Source organism: Trachemys scripta, chromosome 1 (assembly GCF_013100865.1).
Source record: "Trachemys scripta elegans isolate TJP31775 chromosome 1, CAS_Tse_1.0, whole genome shotgun sequence".
NCBI classification, from domain to species: Eukaryota; Metazoa; Chordata; order Testudines; family Emydidae; genus Trachemys; species Trachemys scripta.
In genome coordinates this window covers 101,950,920-101,973,209 of record NC_048298.1, presented here as the reverse complement: position 1 = coordinate 101,973,209, position 22,290 = coordinate 101,950,920, and the positions used below count along the sequence as shown (strand labels likewise).

Below are 22,290 nucleotides of genomic sequence, written 5' to 3'. Positions count from 1 at the left end.
AAATATGAATGGAGCAGAATCCTCTTAAGTGTGAGGATGCTCTCTAGCCAGGAGGTTTCCTTATGGAAGGTCTTCAGTATCTGAAGTTACACTAGTTACAATAAAATTAACAATTTCAGTTCCTACACTTAAAGAGCATAAGCTGAGGTCACAGAAGTATTTCCCTCCCTCCAATACAGTAAGACATCATTATGTAAGTGCATTGTGGGAGTTTTATGCCTTCCTCTGAAGCATCCATCACTGACAAAAGGAGATCAGACTAGCCTAACCACGTATCTGTTCTTGTCGTGGCAATTCCTGAATTTCATAAGCTCCCCAGCAGCATCTTGTTCATAGTTTTTCCATAAATCCCAGAATTCTCAGCTCTAAACACAGGTAAGAAAGATGGCTCCAAACTCTCAAACCCACAGAAGTGTGTTTTCATTCCACTTTAATACAGACTTGCAGTAGAATGGTAGCATCTGTCTTACAGCACTCACCTGTAGTATCGTACATGGAACAGTGACGGCTTCTTTAAAAAAAAAAAGACATCACTAACTTAATCTGTTTCTCAGAGTCAAATGTACACTTTTTACCTCTTTGGTACTTGCCAAGTGAGCAGTTCCCACCAAGGTGCCCATACCTTGTGTGTTTACTGGCCAAGTAACTAATGACTCGATGGCATTAATCAGGTTAGCGCTCGCCTGAGTGACCCTGAAGATCCTGATGAGATTGGTCCCTCTGAGGTGACTTCTGACTGCACTGCTGGCTGGAGCATCTGTTTTCTCCTTCTGGGGTCACAGAAGAATTGGAGCTTCCGGGGTAACAGCTTCACTTCCACAGGCATGGCCTCATACTCCTCGCTGTCTATGCCAAAGGAGCCCTCTGTGCCCTGTGTAGAATCAAGCATAGGTCAGACTTAATAGTGAATCAGTTGTTACAGTGATGCTGTAACAGTGGTACCTGTGCCCACTTACATCTCCACTTCAGAGTACAGCTGGGTTCTCTGCTGGGTCTTGACCCCGTCTGCCTTTCAGCCTGTTTAGTCTCACCACTACATAGAGAGCTGTTACTGGTTGCACATAATATATTAACAGACACTCATGTAAAATATTACCTCGCTTAGTAACTAATTGGCAATTTGGCAGGAATTAAATGCTAGATCACTTAAATGGTCTGCACTGTTTAAATTTAAGGATTCTTTGCCCTTGGAATTACTATTTACAGCTGGGCAGAGTTTGTCTTTGAGATTGAAAAAAAATTAAACATTATTTTTTTTTCATTCAAAACAATCCCGCTCACAAACCTGTTTTACACTCACACACACAAAATCATCGGTGATTAATGCCAGTCCATCAGCATGGTAATGGGTTTACCTTCTGTACGTAAATCATGTGCTTGCGTTCTGTTACTAAAGGCCTCATCAGCAGTTAGGGGGTAAACAAAGTTTGTCTTTTTAACAGCCCCCCTATTTATACTTGACGTATCCAGCCCTGAGCTGGACGGTTTTTGCACGTATTTTCAAAGCCACAGATTCTGATGATGTCGAAGCCGTGTGTGAATGAGGATGCTGGCTAACGAAAACATTCATGGTTCAGTCTGGTTGCCTGGGTGAGGACTTTACCAGAAGAGCAGAGTGCCAAAGATTCTCTCAATTCCTGGGAAGGGCCACTCGGCCAGGGTATGGACCTCATTCTCCATGAGGTAGATCAGGTCTCTATAGAGGAATATAATAGCTAAAGATGTGGACGTAACCTAGTAGATCGACTCTATATCCTTGCAAATGCAGGGCCTAGTCTTCTTAATAAGATGTATTGGGATGTTAAACCCAAGCTAACATCTACCCCTCTGCCTTATTTTTAGGAGGCAACTAAACATTTATCTGCTCAAACATTTCTCAGCGTAAGAGCTGCCCACTTATCTAAGGTCTTGGGATTTATATCTGTAGCACTTTTTTGACCATTATTTCCCTCCTGGCCTCCACTCAGTTAGCATGGGTCTTCATAAACCCTCACCTCTGCTCTCCATCTTTTCACCTCTGGCAGGACTCTTCTAGACTGGCAATCTAAAGAAAGATTTCAGTACTCAGAGCCTAGCCAGCAGAGGGGATGTGCACACATTAAGACGTGAACTTTAGCAGGAGGCCATTTTCCTATTCTACTCACACTGCAAGCGTGTTGACACTTTTTGCTGGCCGGATGGACAAGAACGAGCTGCTTCTGGAGCTGGGCCACACAGTTCCTACACTAGCCACAGACATGTACAGTAGTGATGCCTGACTGGGGGTTACATCTTGGGTCTCCTGGTTTGGGAGCCCATTTGTCTTTCTGACCTGCTGCACTGGAGGTGGCTTGCTTTATTCACAGTGAGGACAGCATGACCACCTGTCAATGCTGGGAGTTGGGGTTTCTTAGAGTGTCGCACTAAGAAACAAGTGACCGAGCTTTCCACAATTTCTGGCTTCTCACCTCTGGAAGCTGCAAGATGCATCTGCTGGCCTGGACACACTGACTTCCTTCAGGGCACAACTGGGGGTCACACATCTTTTGACTTCTGTTCAAATCAAACAAGGAAAAAGATATAATAGTTTCCAATAGAAGCAACCATGCTTAGGGGTGCAAGACATACAGGAGGGTCATCGAGTGCTTATTAATTTCATTTCCTCCTTTCAAAAGACAGTATGAGAGCCTTTGTGGCTGCAAGCATGAGGGACAGTTAGCGCTTCCTGGAGGTAGATGTTGCTTCTCCTCCACACAACTGTCAATGCACCTCAATATTGACCTTTAGCACCCCAAGCTTAGTGATGCTCTGGGTTTCTCCTGAGCAGCACCTGCCCACTGTGTCATCTCATAGGGTGGGTTTGTGATGTCCACTTACACGCAAACTGTATCATTCCTGTCTTCCTCGTATAGCACCAAACCCACAAAAATTACTGATGGTCTCAAAAAATGTTCAGTAAATAGTTACGTGATTGAATACAAAAGTTAGAATCAGATGTACTGGGTTTTTTAAGCTAGTGTTTGACAAAAGCTCTTCCAGTTTCATCACCAGCACAAGGTAAAGCAAAGGTTGCTTTATTAGTTTCATTCCTGTTTGGAGGTACAAACCCCATTCATTTTACCTATTCTAAATAAAATGTTCGCTTGCGTAAACTTTATCAGTCTGCCTCTCTTAGGTACTTACATGACCTCCATTGCCTTAGTATATGAGATCCCTAATATTTAACATGTTTACGTTAAACAGTGTATTTAGGGAAGTACTATCATCCCCACTGTACAGATAGGGAATGGAGGCACAGAGCAGCTAAACGACTTGCCCAGGAAGTTTGTGGGAGAGCAGGGACACGAATCCAGGTCTCCCACGTCCCAGGCCAGCACGCTACCCTCTGGTTCATCCTTCCCCTCCAACTGGTAAAAACAATACCCTCATATATTCAGATCCTTTTGTTTTCTTAATTTATCAAGGGTTAAATTCACCTCACTGCACAGAGGCAGCACAAGGTCTATGCATTCCATAAGTCCCATTAACTTAAGCTTCATTTAGAGGGCTTCAGTAGCACACAGACCTTTTGCTGACCCTCTGTACAAGACAGAATTCCCCAAACCCAAAAAGAACTGATGGCTGTATGGCTCTTTCTGCTCCCACATGCCCTGGACAGGCAGGCAAACAGAATAATACAGTCCCAACCTTTGTGTATTGTAGCTCTCAAGAAGTAGGCCACAATAATCATGGCTATTTCCACACAAGAGTTACAGATCTCTAAAACAGGTGGAGTTACTGCAGTATTATCTGTCCAGGGTTGTTCTATTAGGGTTTTTCTACTCTTACCAGGGGATCAACGGGTGGCGATCAATGCATCAGCGGTCGATTTAGCGGGTCTAGTGAAGACCCGCTAAATCAACCACAGATCGCTCTCCCGTCGACATCGCATAGTGTGGACCCCGCGATAAGTAGATCTAAGCTACATCGACTTGAGTTAGGCTAGTCACGTAACTCAAATTGCATAGCTTAGATCGACTTTTCCCTATAGTGTAGACAAGGCCTAAGGCACAGAAGGCTGTAACAGGCTGATAAGAAAGGAAGGGGGGTTCAAACATCACTCAATAATGGATGTCCTAAGAATATATAATCAGGAAAGCCCTCTCAAAAGAGTGACGTGCCTTTGGGAATGCAAACACTCTTAGAATTCATGCGGGACAGGGGATGAGGGAAGAAGACCACAAATAGGGGAGGAGGAAAAAGCAACAGAAAGGAAAGCTGAGATACCACAGGAAAGGGACAGGTGAGGAGACAAGCAATGTAGATAGACATTGGGAATGTTGTTTTTAACCATCTATATTAAAAGATTAATGAGTGAATTCAAGGGAGTTAACATTCTCATAGCAGTATATATTTATAAATCACTGACAGCATGCAATGCTGTTGATTTATACTGTGCTTTATAAACAAACAATTACACACCTTCCCTATCTCAGAAGGGTTCACCATCTAGGACTCGGAATCTTGCAAACACATCTGTGCAGGCAGATCCCTCTGTCTGCAAAGGGCCTCACTAAAGTCAATGGGCCTCCACCTGGGTGCATAGTCTGCCCATGTGGATCAAACTGCATGATCAGGGAAGGCAAGGGAGAGACAGGGAACAAAAGATCATGAAAGGGAGGGTGTTAGAGAAGCAAACGGGTATGTAGCTAGAACCAGTGTAATTACCCCCCCAGAGGTCCTACGTAAGAGTCATGAGGGGTTTACTATTTATTCAGATCCTTACTCTGGTCTCTTATGCAGAGTAAGACCAAAAAAAAAAGAATCAGAAACAAAAATACCTAACAATAACAACATTTTCATAGGCAACGATATCCCACTATATACTCTAACCTCTACACACACACACACACACACGCAAAACCTGAATCACACCACCAACTGGCAATACATGCTATCGCTGGAACGATTATCCCCCTAGTCCGTTACCTAGTCTCCAGCAGTGACCAATGCTAAACAGTTATGAGGAACCCAAACCCCATCATAACACACAACAGTGTACAATGGAGAAATGCCTGACTTATTCCACCTGGTAACCAAGCTCATGCCCTTAGGTGATGTCCCTTATAATTTTATACAGAGCTCAAGCTGGGGAGCGGGAAAGAAAATTAGTGGTGGTACATGGCGTATCGCTTCTTTTTCCCCCACAGAGCAGGAGTTTGAAATGGAGCGATGATGTAATCACCTCAACTTATATACTGACTTCATCCTAGCTGCAGAGGCTTGTTATTATCCACGACTGAGATTTACAGTCCTGGGGCCCTTCAAAGCGCATGATATGACATAAATCTCACTTTTCAATCCGATGGCATTCAGCCTCCAGCACTCCCTTCAGGTTCCAAAGCGTCCACTACCGTCAATCTCAACTCATCTTCTGGTTTCCCACAAAGATTGCAGAGAGGGAGGCACTATCAGTCCCGACAGATTCACCTCAATGACTGCAGAAATACAACATTTCCACAAACGTCTCCACCCCTTGGGTAGGTAAAAAGGAACAAAACTCCTCTACACAAACGCTTCCTCAAATGCTTCCAAAGACAAGCTCCTCTGCTCTGGTGGCTGGCAGCAGGGACTCTGTGATGAGGTGGCTTTGATGGTGCTGTCCTTTGAGAGCTTTTCCTTCAGGTGGCATTTTCTATTGGTGTCCCCCTCCCAGTAGCCTGGTTTGCTTCACCTCTGGCTTTTTTTTAATCAGTCTTCTCTTTCGAGGACTGAGCAGACCCTCTCCCTCTATTCTCTCTTTCTTGATTTACCTACAAAATTCTGGGACTAGATTAAAAAGAGGTGTTGGGTGCATGCAGCCAGCTGCATGAGTTTACATTCTTCAGAGGCTTTCTGCATGACACCGTCACAGAACGTGACATACTGCTGGGAACCATGTATCCAATCCAGCTGGGAAACAATCTGTGTTGGTGACTGACTATGAATGGAAGATACTTTTCTATCTGAATTCCCACTAATTCGCTGGCACCTTCCTGGTGGTAAGATGTCCCAAGCAAGACCACAATCTCCTTTATTCCCCTCTCCTGGTCAGGCAGATTCCTTTTGCTGCCGATGGTAACAGTATCAGAAACATTTCCTTCTAAAAAGTCTTTACAGCACAGATGCAAATGGCAGGCAACCTACAATCAACATGGCTGATGCAATTTACACCCAATGCCATCTGATCTTATGCCACTTAGGTATTCATAGTTCTGAAGATACTGTTCCCACAGAGGTAATGCAGAGTGCTCAAATAAGGTACCTGCTACTGCTATGAATGTTGTAAACAAGGTACAGATATGCAGTAACCATGCGGCACCTAAAAGCTGCTTATGACATTTCCACACCTTTCCATCTGGATTCACTAGAGGGGGCCCTAGGACTGGAAAACAGCAGCTGGAACCAAAAGATCAGCCTGCTGGAATAAGCAGAATCTGATATTGCGGGAGACTCCTTGTGACGGTTCTCTAGAAACCTCACACTCCACTTCAACAAGGAGTAACGATGTGATAAACTTGGTAACGAGGGTCCTTAGAGGAGGTAGGAAAGAAGCTCAGATCAGCACCGAGTGCCTCCGAGTGGCTCATTTACAGAGTAGGAGAAAGGAGCATCTCACAGAAAAGCATCCCAAGCAGAGGGGAGGGGGTGAGGAAGGAGGTGAGAAGACTCCAGAGCTCCTTCCATGGCCCCCATGCCTGGAACCCCTGGTCTGCCCATGCTGCCACTCTATTTGTTCAAGTCCCTCCTTAAAATGCACTTCTTCCAAGAGACATTTCCAGCGGAGACCTCACTTCAGAGATGTGTTAGTGAGCTGAGGGACTTTACCCCTTCCCTTAAAAACTGAATCCTGGCACTAACAAAGGCATGTGCCAAACATCACTGGTGCCATCACGTTGATTCTGCTGTATCCCAGCCCCCACATCGTTCATCTAAACTGCAAGATTTCTGGGGCAGGGATGTTATCTTCCTACCTGTCTTTAAAACACCTGGCCTCTTAGAGATGGTGTTATACCAATAACAATGTCAGTCAGCATTGGAGCGGAGGAAAGGGGGAGGGTGCAGAAATCGTAGAAGGTAGGGAGGGGAGCTCTAGCCACACAACATTGGCTCTTGCTTCCAAAACAAGAAAATTAAAATAAACCTGTATTTGAATGAACAAACCCCACAAGGCATTCCCCACTTTTGACCTTGCAGCACAAAAGCCAAGAAAACACAGTCAGTTTTGTGACTAGAAAATCTGATGGCCCACGGCAGCCTCCCCGTACTCACCCCCTATTTATGAAGTCTCCCTTGCCGACTGAATCTGGTTCAATGCAAATATTCAAGAAGTCTTCTGTGCGCTATGGAAAAGATTTAGAATCCAAACTGTTAGTGTTTCTGCAGCATCACACCCTCCATACTGCAGCATGTGCTGGAAACCCTCTTTAAGGAGACAGCCCTTTTCCACATCCCGAACTGTCCCTCAAAAAAGAGGGTTGGGTTGTATTTTGTAAGGGATGAGAGGAAAATCATTTATTTTTTCTACTTAAATGGTCAGCATCAGGTTAAAAATGGTATCTAATGATTCCTTACCAACCATTATTCTGTACCAAACACTAAATCACATGCTCAACAAAAATATTAAACCAATTTTTATGATCGTTTTACCGTTTATGGCATTGGTTTCTTTTTGCATTCCATGTAACTAGTAGGACAATGAAACTAGGCTATTCAGTCTGACTTCTGTTCACAAAACAGTAGTTCCTAGTCAACGCTTCTTTCAGGTTCTTACGTACCACAATGCTGCAACATTTGGCCAGCAAGTGCTGCAAGAGGAAATGTTTATTCGTTTTAAAAAACAAAACAAAAAAACAAAACAAAAAAAACCCGATGCCCACTGGAGTTAAAAAATATGAACGATGGAAGCATTTCTTTTTGTCCTTGATTTTGTAAAAGCTTATCTGTAGGAAATGTAGATTTGGGGTCAAAGTATATCTGACATTGCCCCTTTAAATTCCTGGCTCAGTTGACCCGTTGTCTTGATTTCCTACTTGCTACATGCGCTTACGTCAGGCCTGTACTAGGAATGTTAGCCCTTACAGTAATGTTGGCTAGGGGTGTGATTTTTTTTAACAACATTTCTGCTATGGCAAAAGCCCTAGTGTAGATTCAGCTAGACTGGCAAAGAAGTTCTTTTGCCAGTATAGCTTATTTAGTCTGCAGAACTGGTGTAAGCTACACTGGAAAAAGCACTCTTTTGCTAATATAAGCTGAATCTAAACTAGGAGGATTGGCTGATATAGCTATACCGGTATAGCTATACCAGTCAACCCTATCTAGTGTAGATCAGACCTGAGCCTGGGATGGGAGGGAGGAAGGAATGACTCATGTTACTCATCTGAGATGCCTATGGCTGATTAATGAGCTATGTGATAGATTCCAAAGAGTCTCTCTATCCAGTCCCTTCAGGCTGGGGGGACAATGACGATTATATGTGGTCTCAGGGATGAGTGTAAAAGCATGGAGGACCTAAGGGGATCCAGATGGGTGGGGTTAAGATATGATATGAAGATGGTTGTTTAATGGGGGTGAAGCTGCACCTATGTAAACTGTTTTGTTCCTCCAGCCACTCACTCAAAAGGTGGCAAGTTCATGGGGCTGCACTGGTGACCACAGCAGTGAGCACATACCCCTCCCCATTGACTAGTAAAGTGCCACTAGCGCTGCTGCTGCACAGAAAGGCAAAGTGAATGGAAATGAAGAAGTGGTCCTCGGGACCGGATTATGGTCATGGAACACTGAGTTCTTCATTTTAGATCACAAGTTCTAATCCAGTCCAGCTCAGTAGTGACAAAAGCTGTTACCATCCAAGGACTGTGGACGCTTTCAGTCCAGTTCCTGTTGGTTGCCTGCGCAGGGAGGCCAAAGGCTGTGTGGAAATTAAACTATCCCCGCAGTGCCACATTGTGGCATGTTGGGGCAGGGCAATATGGGGAAGCTTACACTAAGTAGCTGTTTTTAACCTGGTCCTATAAACAAAGGGCTTTGATCACTGAGAATGTCAGTCCAGCACTTTCCATCAGAACTAAAGACTTAAATCAACCCAGAAATCTTTGCTGTGATTTCACTGCTATGAAACATGGACTCCAGCCAGAGATGGTGTTAGGGGCGCTTGAAATAAACAGCGGCATATTGCGCCAAGGAGGCTCTCAAAGGGACAGCTTTACTTGTCTCTCCCCAGCCCCTCGCAAATAAATAAATAAAAATTACCAGCTCCTATCCTCTTTAATTTAAAATTGCCACTGTCCTCGTTTTAGTGCCAGCATTTCTGAGTCCTTCGCTCTGCAGTTGGCAGAGGGACAGGGTCAACATTCCAGGCACACATCCAGGCTTACTGCTTCATTTCAGCATCAGTAAATATCTCCATTTTCCCATGGGGCAAGGAGAGAAGGTGTCTAACCCCTGCCATGAAAGCTTTAGGATTTCATTTGGTTACTGAAAACTTCCTGTTACACACACACTGCCCTCTCTGCCCCAACCTGGTTTCTGCAATCCAGTCTCGCAGGATCTTTATAATGACCCTTAAAACTGTCCCTCTCTCAGATTCTTCTGCAGTCCCACAAGGACTCCTTGTTCTTTTTGCTGATCCAGACTAACACGGCTACCACTCTGAAACCTGTCACAAAGACAGAGTTTACTCTGTGTGGTCAGGAAGATGGGAGTTCAGCAAGGAAGGAGTGCTCTGCACGGAAAGAGATTTATTTAGACTGTGCTCTTACTGTCAGGTCAAGCTGCCTGTTCTGAGTTGTGATGGAGAGTTCAATGGTGGACAGCTGCATTTCTTCCCATGCCTCCAAGGTCGCCTCCTGGGGGATTTCTGAGAATCCAGAAGGGAAGAGACCATTAGCCAGAAAGTAAATTACACAGACCAGAGTTCCATTGCTGTGAAATATGAAAGACGGGTGCCAGCTAAAGCGGCTCTGTCCCATTATTTCCACAGGTTTTGTTTCCTTCAAATTTAAAAAGCGACATATAGAGAAGGAAAGCTATGGGGGCTGAGGCTGGAAAGTTAAGTTGACAAACAGCACATTGCACAAACGCTTTAAAAGCAGTCCCTAGTGACCCCAGATTGACAGGTCTCTTGGGCTCACAGAACAGGAGCACTTAACAACCTAATAAAGGGATGTAGCCCCCACTCCAACAAAATCCAAAAGCTGTGACATTTAGGTTGCTGTGCTAATATTTATTTCCCACAGACAACCTCTCCTCACCCCTGCCACAGCCTATGCTCACCACTTAGTCCTGCTTTTAGCTCATCACTACATTTGTAGGGCTTCTGGCACAGAAGAACTGGATGGGAGTTGGAAGCCATCAATACCAGTGTAGCATGCAAGGCACTCTCCTGAGGGGCTGAACGTGCTGCCCGTGTGACACTCCCACCCCCTGCCGGGCCAAGGACTAAGTGCCAAGAACTCCTAAGGGGCAGAGTAGTGGGCCAAATTTCTCACTCCTCTCGATACTTGCACTCCATCCAGTAAACGAGAACATGCTTCCTCTGAGGCCACCATGGCTGTCCAGCAGAAGGAGGGATTCAGGGACCACTAGAAAGTGGCATGATTGGCCCCCTACTGCCAGAAGTGTCTGCACTGTCTCTCTACAAAGTGCTTGACTTCTGTCTACTTGGGCATTCCATGCTCATGGCCTCTGTGTCTGAGCACTTGCTGGCCCAGCTAATAGCTCAAGTTCTTGTTGTACGTATTGTTGGCTGGGAGAGGGCCAGAGCATACAAAGTACTTCTCTATCCTTTTTTTGAATGTCATTATTTCCAAGCTAGCAATAACCACAATGGCCGCATCCCTGCAACCAGCCTGACAGGGCTTTTGGGATGGCAGACATAGTAAAAAAGGAGGGAAACCAGAAATAAAACCTGGACAACGTTTATACACTGCAGTAGAGTCTAAGGATAAAAGCACACGCAGACAGGATCTGCTCTATTGGTCTCTCCATGAAACAATCTTATTGGATGATGCACTGTTGAATAAAGCCCATCTCTGAGTCTATGCCCGCACACATACTGCTTACCCTTTTGGGGAGATGCCCAGTACAGTGAAAGCCTTCTGTAAATCCTCACATACAAAGGGGGTCTGGATGGCTTCTCTTCCGGCTCCTCAGGAGGTCTCTTGGTTGGGCCCAAATACGTAAGGGAAGCTTGATGTTTCTGAGGCCATTCCTTGGATTTACCCAAAAAGGAGGAAGAAAAATGGCCTTCTGGTGAGCAAGCATCTGCTTATTCTGTGTGAGAGAGTGGGAGGTGACAGCTACGTTCCCTTCACAGCCCGAGGATCCCACCCACTCGTAGCCCACTTTAAGTTTCTCCATCCTTCAGATTCCCATGTGGGAGCTGACATTCTCCCAGCTGGGAAGGATTACACAAGACTCCAGAGCCTGTTCAGCTAGTCCTCCCTAGCAGAGCAATGAGATGTATTTTCTCCCCAGCAGAGGGCTGAATGTGTGTTGCCTCTGCTGCAGGAGGATGAGAAAGAGAGAGAGAAATCTGTACTAGAAATCCAGTTCTCCTGTCTGGCAACATACAGAACTAACCATAGGGCCACAGAGGCAGCTCCAGTAACTTTATAAAGCATTTGAGAGGCAAAACACTAACATATAGCACGCTGTTACTCAGGGCCGGCTCCAGGCACCAGCCCACCAAGCATGTGCTTGGGGCGGCACCTAGAGGGGGGAGGCGCGGCGCGGCGCTCAGGCCCAAGAGTGGGGCCACGACTGGGCTTGCCGCCCTCCCCACCGGCGCTTTGGCCACCGGGGAGAGCGGAGCCCCGGCCGGGCTCTCCGCCCTCCCCCCGGCGCTCTGGCCGCCGGGGAGAGCGGAGCCCCGGCCGGGCTCTCCGCCCGGCACTCCGGCTGGTCAGGGAGAGCGGAGCCCCGGCCAGGCTCTCCGCCCTCTTCCCGGCGCTCCGGCCGCCAGCGGAGCCGCGACAGGCTCGCCGCCCTCCCCCAGGTGCTCTGACTGGTTGGGGAGAGCGGCCCGCGGCCAGGCTCGGCGCCCTCCCCTGCTGCGCTCCCCGGAGGGGGGTGGGGGGGGTGGCGGGAGGCTTTTTTGCCTGGGGCGGCAAAAAAGCCAGAGCCGGCCCTGCTGTTACTAGAGCCCTGCAAATCTGCAGATATCTGCTGACCATGTCTGCGGATCAGAGGCGGATACAAATTTTGTATCCGCACAGGGCTCTAACTGTTATCCGGTGATATTTCTGATTCTAACGCCAGAACTTTAGAGGCTAAAATAAAACATTAGCTACTCAAATAGTGCCCATGGCTAAAACTGGGGACACCATTTACTTCCTTTTTTAACTAACTTCTAAAAGACTAAATACATAGCCAGAGGGAATAAATGATGCCAACCGCTGGTTTGGTATTGAAATTAAAACACACTACAGAAATTCAGCTGATAGCCCACGTGCCCAAGGTACATATATTCTTCTTTGCACAGGACAATGGCGAGGACTGTAAGCCAAAAAGTTACAAGCTTGTTTTGGATCATAGGACTCACAATGTAGAGCCCCTCCCCTCCACACCTCTAAGCGTGGTGAAAAATTCCATCATAGCTCATGGTCACGTTAATAGGACTGATCAAATTGTTCAGAAAGAGCAGTACAAGCATACGAATATTAATGATCCTGGGGGAAAAGCAGGGCCTGAACTTAGTATTTCTTCCAAATTACTGTTATGGCTCAAAACACTGTAAAAGCTGCAATGTTTTGGGCCATCATTTTAGAATAAAGGAGAATAGTCACTGTAATTACTTTATATACAATCATGGTAAGTCCTTCACCCTGACTATTATGATCAATTATGGTCACCCCATTTCAAAAGGGGTACAGCAGAAATTGGAAAGGTGCAGAGTAGGGAAGTGAACATGATTAGTGGCATAGCAAGACTTAAAAAAAAGAAGAGATTAAAATAGTTGGGACTATTTAGTTTAGAGAAGAAGTGAAAAGGGTAACATGGTAGAGTATTGAATGACACTGAAAAAGTCGATGAGGCTCTTCTGTCTGCAAGGTGGCTCTCGAGGAAATATAAAGGCAGGAGATTTAAAAATGAGAAAAAGATTTTTTTTAAAACACAATGTATAAACAGCCTGTGGAATTCACTGCCACTAGATATCACTGAGTCAAAGTTCAGAATGCTCTTTAAGTCAGATGTTTATGTGAACAATATGAATATACCCAGTAATGCTAGCTAGGATATACTATTATCAACTCTCCTGCTTCAGGATCTGAAGACAACCCCTAGCTGCCTGGGGTTAGGGAGAAACTTCTCTCACGGGCATGCTACTGCATAACTATCCATTATGGAGATTTATGAAGCATTCTGTGCTGGCCACTATCACAGACAGGATGTGGGCTACATGGATTTGATCTGCTGTAGCAATTCCTGAGTAATATCAGAGCATTTTTATGAAGGTTTGTACGTTTTAACGTTAAGGGGATCAGGAGGACAATGTGAATAGAAGTGCATCACCTTTAACACAGGTCAGATGTTAAACTTCACCCTGTCCCTTAAAGCATCCAAAAACTTTAAACTGAGATATAAGCAATTAACCTTTGTGTTCAATTTATCCCGCCTGGGAGCCTCTGTCTGATTACCAACACTCGTATACAGTCTAATTAGAGGCATTTTTGACATCAGATGAATAAATCAGGGTGAAATGTTACCACAAGGAAGCCTGAAGACAGACTGAATTGGAGAAAGATGGCTGAGCTCCCGCTACCGATTATCAGCTGCACCAGCCTCTCTCTAGCTTCAAAAGTGGTTATTTGCTCCCTCTAGTGACTTTGACTATGGTTGCAGCAGTTCCTCAGACCAGGCATTTTACAATATATTGTAAGAAACAACATACCCCGCTCAGAGCTTCACAATTAAGGCTGTATGTGTTTCTAGGTATATAAATTAGCTGAATTTCCCTCTTAGTTTATGTTGTCACTGGAACTCCTCAAAGGAATTATAATGCATGGAATATTGCTCCACATACAGTGCACATACTTTGCCTCTCTTCCCCCCTCGCTAGGTATACTTTTCTTTTTATTATTATTTTTATTTAGTAATGCAATCATACTTTACCTTCATTGTACTGAAAAAGTGAGCTGCTTTGGTTTTTAGAGGCCCGAGGTACCAGTATCTGAAAAGAACCGAGGCAAAATTCATGAGAAAACTCAGGGGGCATTGGGTAAAGTAAAATCTTCCTTGATGCAACACATGCCAATGTATATACATTTGTTTTCCATTGAAGTTTATTCTTGTGCACTTGAACTTCAAGATACAACAAAAATGACTTATACAAGACTTTTACACTACAAGATGTGTAGTTCCCACAACATAATAGCAGCAGTATGTAATCATTAGCACTTTTAATCCACTGATTTCAAAGTGCTTGGTGAAAGAGAGTATCACTATCCTCATATTACAGAAGGAGAAACTGCAGCACAGAGAACTTGCCCAAGGTTACACACCAAGTCAGTGGCAGAATCAGGAATAGACTCCTGTCTCAAGTCCCATGTGCCATTGCTGGGTTGCACAGATCAGGGAAATGCACTACAAAACCTGTACTACAGGTGGCCCAACGCCTCAGCAGCAGAGTGTCACCAAATTATCTGACACAATCCAAAATGACTCAGGTTCTCATGGTCAAGAGCTGGTGGGATGCATCTCAGCAGGCTACATGAAGGGATGGGATGGAGGATGTGAAATCAATGACTTCTGAATTAAAGGAATGGATGCTCCTAATGTTTACTTGCCTGAAAGTGCTCTCAGACCAAATAAGTATTTAAATAATAAAAATACAGTTACCATAAGTACTGGATAACATTTAATGACACACACAGAAGGTCATTATAGCACATGAACTTCGGCAGCTCTGGAGAGTAGGAGACCCAAACTATATAGGCTCCCATAAACCTCAACCGGGATTCTGCCACCCATGTTACACTGTCACCACTGACTCATCTGTCTACTAACTGCCTCCCATCCCCAACATGACCACCACCACACAAGACCACAGACAACATCATGGCAAAAAGAACAGGAGTACTTGTGGCACCTTAGAGATTAACAAATTTATTTGAGCATAAGCTTTCGTGGGCTACAGCCCACTTCATCGGATGCATAGAATGGAACATATATTGAGAAGATATATATACACATACAGAGAGCATGTAAGTATTCTCACACTTCTTATCAAACTGTCTGTACTGGGCTATCTTGATTATCATTTCAAAAGTTTATTTTCCTCTTACTTAATTGGCCTCTCAGAGTTGGTAAGACAACTCCCATCTTTTCATGCTCTCTGTATGTGTATATGTATCTTCTCAATATATGTTCCATTCTATGCATCCGAAGAAGTGGGCGGTAACCCACGAAAGCTTATGCTCAAATAAATTTGTTAGTCTCTAAGATGCCAAAGTACTCCTGTTCTTTTTGCAGATACAGACTAACACGGCTGCTACTCTGAAAACATCATGGCAGTCCCACTGGAGAGTGTCTAGACTGGAATGGAGGGATAACCATCAGGCAGCCCACAGAGGTCGCTGGAGCCAGTTACTACTCTTATGGTCCCTTCCCTGCTGAACTTGTGGCTCAACTCTATCTGTGCCACACCTTAGCTGGTGCCTTCCCTTAGCACCCTCACCAACCGCTGAACCCCCTAGTGACAAAGACTCTGATCGAAGCCAGGCCTTGTCACCCCATTCTGCTAACTCCCGACCCCTCGTCTGCTGACTGAGGTGGTTCATTTACGAACTACCACATCCTTTTGCTTCCCAGACACCCAACAGCTGCAGTACAGCTCAGCACTATTCATTTGGAGCAAACCCAGCATTTATTAGTTTAGTGATCAGAAAACAATCATCAGACAGTACATTCCATGCCACTCCTGCCAGGAGCTGAAAGACATTTCTATTGCATCTAATGTTCTTTGCTGGAGTTGAATTACATTATGAGTGAGTCTCTGTGTGTGTGTCTTTTCCTTGGTGACTGATGAAACCCAACGTACAATTACTCCTCTCAGACGGGACTCAGGAAAAAGCTTTCCCATTGGCTTTGTCTGTAAAAGAACTTCCAGAATTGGACATCACAGGGCAAGTGTGAGGTTAACATTTTCAAAATCAGGTCAGCAGAAGGTAAAATGCTAAATGCATATGAAAGGGAACATTGAAATGCCTTACACTTTATCATTGTAAAATGCTATGGAATGGGCCTATGTTTTCCTCTTCTAAAGCTCATAAGGACCTCACTGCAAGATTTGGGAGGGGAAATACCAAGGGGTATTAAAAAAAGGCACAGCTACAAAAAACACATTGTATTTCTTTACTTGCTAACTTTAACTCCTGCGTCTCTGTAGGATCCCCATCTTAATCCAGTCACTGCAAACACTGGCTGCTCCTTCTCTCCCTGTAAAGAAAAGCAATGAGTGCACACTTACATTCTTTTTTGCAACCATAAAACAGTAATTCAGCTAATCTATGACCAATCCCAGAAGTGAAATTTTATAGCAAGGGTGTCCTACAATAACCAAAAACAATAAGGGCTGGACAAAGCTCAAGTGGTACATTCTGTCTACTCCAACAGAGAGGAAATCATAGCTGAAGGTTTCCAAGGTGCCAGCAGTTCACTTTGACTGCACACCCAGCAAGGACTATTTCAGTTTGTGGAGCCCAGGAGCCCAAAGAAAGGTGTGCTGCACAGCACCACTAAGTACCGGCTGGAAAGAGAGCTGTTTGCTCACAGAACAGATACACCAGAAAAAGGGGGTACTCAGAAAGGCGACAGGCATGATCAAAGGTTTTCCAGTCTCAGATTTTCCAGGATGGCAGGTTATTAATCCCAATATCTACACAAGATGTATTTCAAATCAATTCAGATAGCTATTATTATCCCATTCCTCCAGAAATACCAGCATTTGCAAGTTATGCATTCATCGAGCACTTTCTGCCTCCCCAAAACATTTTTAAATACTCAACTATTCCTTTTAGCTCAGAACATCCCACTTGATTGTATGCAACCCATTAGAAGGGCAAATGAAAGGATTTCCACCATAACGACAAAGTGATGACATCACTGACTGGAGGGGGAGTATTCTTGTGTAAACATTATCTATCAGGATTCCCCAATACTATGGAGAATGGAATGGCCAGAGTGCATGAGAAATAAACAGAAAAGCCTTAAGAATACTGTTTTCACCTAAAAGTGAGAGTGGAGGGTGCCATTTTGAAACAGATTTTTTTTTACCTTGATCTCCAGTACATCAAGTGGAACTGTCTCTCCCTTCAGAATGGCCAATGTAGCATCAGCAATGTGTCTGAAAAAAAAGCCAGAAGGCCACAAAAAAGCAGTGTGGGCTTTTGAAGTATTATTTATTTGTATTACAGTAGCACCCAGAGACCGATCAAGATCAGGGCCCCACTATGCTGGGCATTATATAAATACATAGTAAGAGACAGTCACAGCCCCAAAGATCTTACAATCTAAATAGCGTGTCATTTTCTTATTGGATGGGAAGCAAAAGGAGTCAGCAGTAATGAATGACAAAAGCCAGCATAATTTTTTCAGAGAGGTTCATCATCCAATTACTCTTGAGGAACATGCACCTACTATATTCCCTATCTCCTTAAGGATTCTAATTGCAAATTTCTTTTACTATTGGCAAGCAGAGAATGTGCCGGGGGTCCATGCATAGGACTGAACTCAGTCAAAATACAGGTGCATATTACTGCTATTTTTGCAGTGTATCAGTGCACTTATCTGGATAAGGGAGCACAATACTTATTTCCTTGCACAAGACAAGATTCATTCCTCGTTATCTTAGATTTTGTGGGCTTTGAAGGTAAGACACTGACTGTTGATAAAATATGGGAGAAATTGAAAAATATCATTGCTCTTAGATAGTGTAATTTATAAAAATGATTCAGGGATTTAATGCACGTTATTATGCTAAATTAATCTATTCTACGCTCCTTTAGCCTTATATTGTGCCACCATTATTGCCAATCTTAACCCAGCCTTCATGCTGCTGCTGATGGTTGCTGTTCATCCCCCAGGGTTACTATTAAACCATGACACACGGGCCTCAAAGCTTTTCTCAACAACCTGGTTAAGATTCTGTACCACAGAACCTGTTAAACATGTTTAAGGTACATTTCCTCCTTCAGTCGCCGAAGAAGACCCAAGTTCAAGGTGGCGCACATTTCCCATGACAGCCACATATATAAAACACTTCTGGTCAATCCAACATCCACTGAATTCAATAGGAGTTTTTCCATTGGCTTCAATGGGCCTTGGATCTGTCCCTTAAAGAAGGCAAAGGAACCTTTTTGTCCATTTCTTGGCTCTTTATGGCTTTTGAACTCAGAATTTAAGTCCAATAAGCATAGGAGGAACCAATGTCCAAATATCTAAAATGTTACTGTTTATCATTCTTATGTCTGCACTCAGGTTCTGTTACTAACATGGGCTGTTAAGCAGCTTATTGACAAACTCTTTTCAACTCCACCAATATATTGTGGTCCCCATCTATGCAATTTGTTATCAGCGGACAATGAGATCTCTCAATTCAAATGGCTTCTTCAAAGCCCAAACATAAATTATTTTTATCCTACTGTTGATTAGAGCATTGTCCATCTTGTTGAGCTGCAAAGCACTCTGGGAGTTTTAATGAAGGATCAGATGTTATGTCAGTTTGGTTTGCAGGCACTGTGTATACCAGCAATGCTTCCACAGAGCAGAATGCTAATGAGTTACTGTGACAAGAGTGAACAGAGCTCACAGTGAAGGGAATAAATCCATTAGTATGGGAGAAATTGAAAGGTAGAAAAACATGGAGAGAGGAAGAAAAGTTGGTTAATTATTTTTTTTAAAACAAACAGAAAAATAAGCTTATATTTAACATAACGAAATGCAGAAATATGATCACTGCCTGACTGGATCAGACCCATGGTCTGTTTTGTCCACTATCCTGTCTCCTGGTGACCAGGAGAATCTTAAACAGATGCTTCAGAGGAAAGCACAAGAAGCCCTGCAGTGGACATATGTGGGATATATTGTCCTATATAGTGGGGAAGTTTCTTCCTAGCACCTACTTGGTAAATATTGGCTTATACACTGAAGCGGGAGAACTTGTATCCTTTCCAAAACGGTTGAGTTGTTTTGTCTATTGTATCTCTGGCTAGTCTCATTATCCATATGAATTCCCAATCCTTGTTTGAATCCTGCCAGGATCTTGGCTTCAAGGGTATCTTGGGGTTGGGAGTTCCACAGGATAAACTGTGCATCCTAAGAAAAAATATTTCCTTCCACGAGTTTTAAATTTGCCTTTAAATTTCATTGACTGTCAGGCCCTTAAGACTACCAATTACTGTGTAACCCAGAGAGGAAGGGAGGAGAGATAATAGAAGGAAGATCTGAAAAACCCAAACTACCAAGCAGCATTTCCCCCTCAAAAATAACACCAAATCTCTCCTCTCACATGCAAAACTTACTGGACTTGGTTTAAGCTTCCAGGGTAGAGAGTTTGGCTCAGGGTACTGGACTTTCCAAGGGGAATGAATCCAATAGGAATCTTACTGAAGGTGGCCTGGAGACATGAGGGAAGTAAATTTACATTTGCATCAGCTGAATTAAGCTTCCTGTGTAGACTATTGCCCTCTTGGCATTAAGCAGTCAGGCACTTCCCGAAACGAGGCAGTAAACACATAATGACTCAGAACATGGCATTGGAATCTCTGAACCCACCAGTGCCAACTGGCTACAAAGGAGCTTTCTGTAATCATTAGGAGCATCATTACACACAGGTTGGCAGATATATACTACCTAATGTATGGATTCTGTCAGCAATCTGCCATCTCTCTGCAACTCAAGGTGGCATCTGAAGCCCTGCTGCACTGAATCTCATTTATCTTTGCAGAAGCCCTCTTGATAGAGAAACCTTGCATGACAAAGAGATTTCCTCAAAAGAAAAAAGAATGAATTGATACAGCAGAGGCTTTGATTGTGGAAGTCATTGCCTGCGTTGTTTTCTGGCCCCTGGTGCAGTAAAGGCTTTGTTGCTGGAGCAAGCTAGTGCAGCACCACATCACAATAAACCGTGTTCCCTGAAGTGTGTAAGCAAAACAATGTAAACTACTGTATATCACAATGTTCTCTCTCTGCTGGGTACTGCAGCTTGTAGCACTGTGACACTGCAAATCCACATCAGCTAAACTGTATCCCTTTGCCATCACTTGTACCTGTTATCCCCTGACTTGTAAGCCCTTACACCTCCTAGCACCCTCGTCTCACTCTACACAGTGTCATTTTATAGCTTGCAAGAGATTGGCTCTTTGCAGGCCTACTTGCTCCTACTTTGCCTTCCCACTTTACCAAAAGGGCATCTCTTTAGCGCCTTTAATGGGCTCTTCCTATAATCAGGAGTGTTGTTAAGACACAATCTGTAAAGGGAAGGCAGAGCACAAGCAGGTGGGCAGATCTGCAGATCTGTCGGTCCTCTAGCATGTGGACCGACAGTAGGGACAAAATTCTGTGGGGTAGGAGAATTCTGTGGCCCAAGAAATGCAGAATCAGAAGCTCTGACTATGCTACAATGAACTCCCTCACCCTGCAGAATAATGCAGCATGCAAAATATTTTGGGCTACTGTAAATTAGCATAAACTGCATTGCAATGCACTATCTTTCAAAACGCTATCAAACGCTCACAGTAAACAAATGGAGAAAACAGAACATTCATTTTTTTTCTCCACTCTCTTTCAATGATAGGGAACTTATGGGTCAACTGCAACATTAAGTAGTACAAAAAACTGCAGAGAAAAATGTTTTGTTGTCGTCATTTGTTTTTTAAATTCATCAAGTCCCTTTTAAAAATTACCAGCCTATTTGCAAAGTTTAAATATAAAATGGTTGTCTTGTCACATTCAGACGAAATCATTGTTTAAGCAGGCATAATTCCAATTGCCAAGAGGATCATCAGATCCTGGTCTGGATCATTTCATTGCCTTTTTGCCAGGGTTCTGCCAAGAGGTTTTGGGAGCACTGCTCCCCTGCTTTCTTAATTAGCAGTGTCCGATCCCTGGTAAAATATATCATCGCTTCCAGTGCAAGTTTATTCTAACATGAGCCCTTAAAATTTGCTTTCTGCAACCATTTATGTCAGTAGAAATTCACTGCTTGAATACTGACGTTAAGTGAGCATAAAAGGAGTAGGAGCACAGCCACACTGAATTCAGTTTTAGGTCGCAAATACAGAAAATCACTTGTTTTTTCTACAGCTCTATTGCCAAACAAAAAACTAGTCACAATTAGGCCACAGGCCTGTGAAAGTCGTGTGTCTGGCTTCTGCACATTCCTTGATCTGTAACTGGAAGTCCCCCAACAGTTTGGGCTGAGAGCCATTCCACTCATTGAAAATGGGAGAAAGAGAAAGGAAGTGAGCAAAACTGCAGGACACTAGCATGGCTGACTCATTAAACAGCAAGCTAGCCTTGGATTATCTGCAGGAGTTCGCTTGGACCAAGAGGTTCAACTGAACGCCTGGGATGTCCCCCTCAGATATAAATTAAAATAAATAAATAAAAAACAAACACCCTCACCTCATCTGCTCTGCGGAGGAGTCCGGTTATGACCTGAAAGATAGTGGAAATATTTGGCTTTTGGATTCTTTTGTGCAATTACAGTAGAAACCTATGAAATGCAGACATTTGCTGTTCAGAATAGATACACTTTTAAGAGGCCTCCAATGTTTTATGGAAGGAGCTGTAGTTTCTTACACAGAAAGGGGTACATTTTCTGTACCCACCATAGAGAATGGCAGGGGTTTGAATGTACAATCACTGATTGAAGTCAGCATATGCATTTAAGGATGTAAAAGAACCAGATGCTTGTGCACGTGTTATGATGGCACTCAGTGTGCTCTTAACACATGAGGAAATATTAAAAAAATTAATCAATTTTAAGGCCAGAAGGGACCATAATCTAAAACATATCTTCCAGAATAGGGTGATCAGATAGCAAATGTGAAAAATCGGGACGGGGTGGGGGTGGGGGTAATAGGAGCCTATATAAGAAAAAGACCCAAAAATCGGGACTGTCCCTATAAAATCAGGACATCTGCACACCCTATTCCAGAAAGGCATGGAGAATCCGCTACTTCCCTTGGTAATTTGTTCCAATGGCTAATCACGCTCATAATATGAAATTACTCCACACAAAGAGCACTCTATTTTGAATCCTTTGTAACCGTTTAAACATTCTTTGTC

At 43.9% G+C, this 22,290-nt stretch overlaps 1 protein-coding gene across 2 annotated transcripts in view; it reads right to left on the bottom strand.

Moving 5' to 3' along the window:
* Positions 1-396: 396 nt before the first annotated feature.
* The window catches only part of AGK (acylglycerol kinase), a 57,623-nt gene continuing 35,729 nt past the window's right edge, over positions 397-22,290 (bottom strand). The window contains exons 7-16 of one of the 2 annotated variants that reach the window (XM_034779598.1): positions 21,625-21,657; positions 19,521-19,615; positions 17,275-17,344; positions 16,358-16,437; positions 14,113-14,170; positions 11,062-11,209; positions 9,759-9,856; positions 7,270-7,340; positions 2,448-2,532; positions 397-871 (exon numbers count right to left, since the gene is read on the bottom strand). In XM_034779598.1, the coding sequence (XP_034635489.1) occupies positions 668-871; positions 2,448-2,532; positions 7,270-7,340; positions 9,759-9,856; positions 11,062-11,209; positions 14,113-14,170; positions 16,358-16,437; positions 17,275-17,344; positions 19,521-19,615; positions 21,625-21,657 (942 nt within the window). In that variant the 3' untranslated portion in view covers positions 397-667. Of the gene's footprint in view, positions 872-2,446; positions 2,533-4,440; positions 4,584-7,269; positions 7,341-9,758; positions 9,857-11,061; positions 11,210-14,112; positions 14,171-16,357; positions 16,438-17,274; positions 17,345-19,520; positions 19,616-21,624; positions 21,658-22,290 lie in introns of those variants that run through there. The other variant, XR_004646876.1, reaches the window with a different exon arrangement.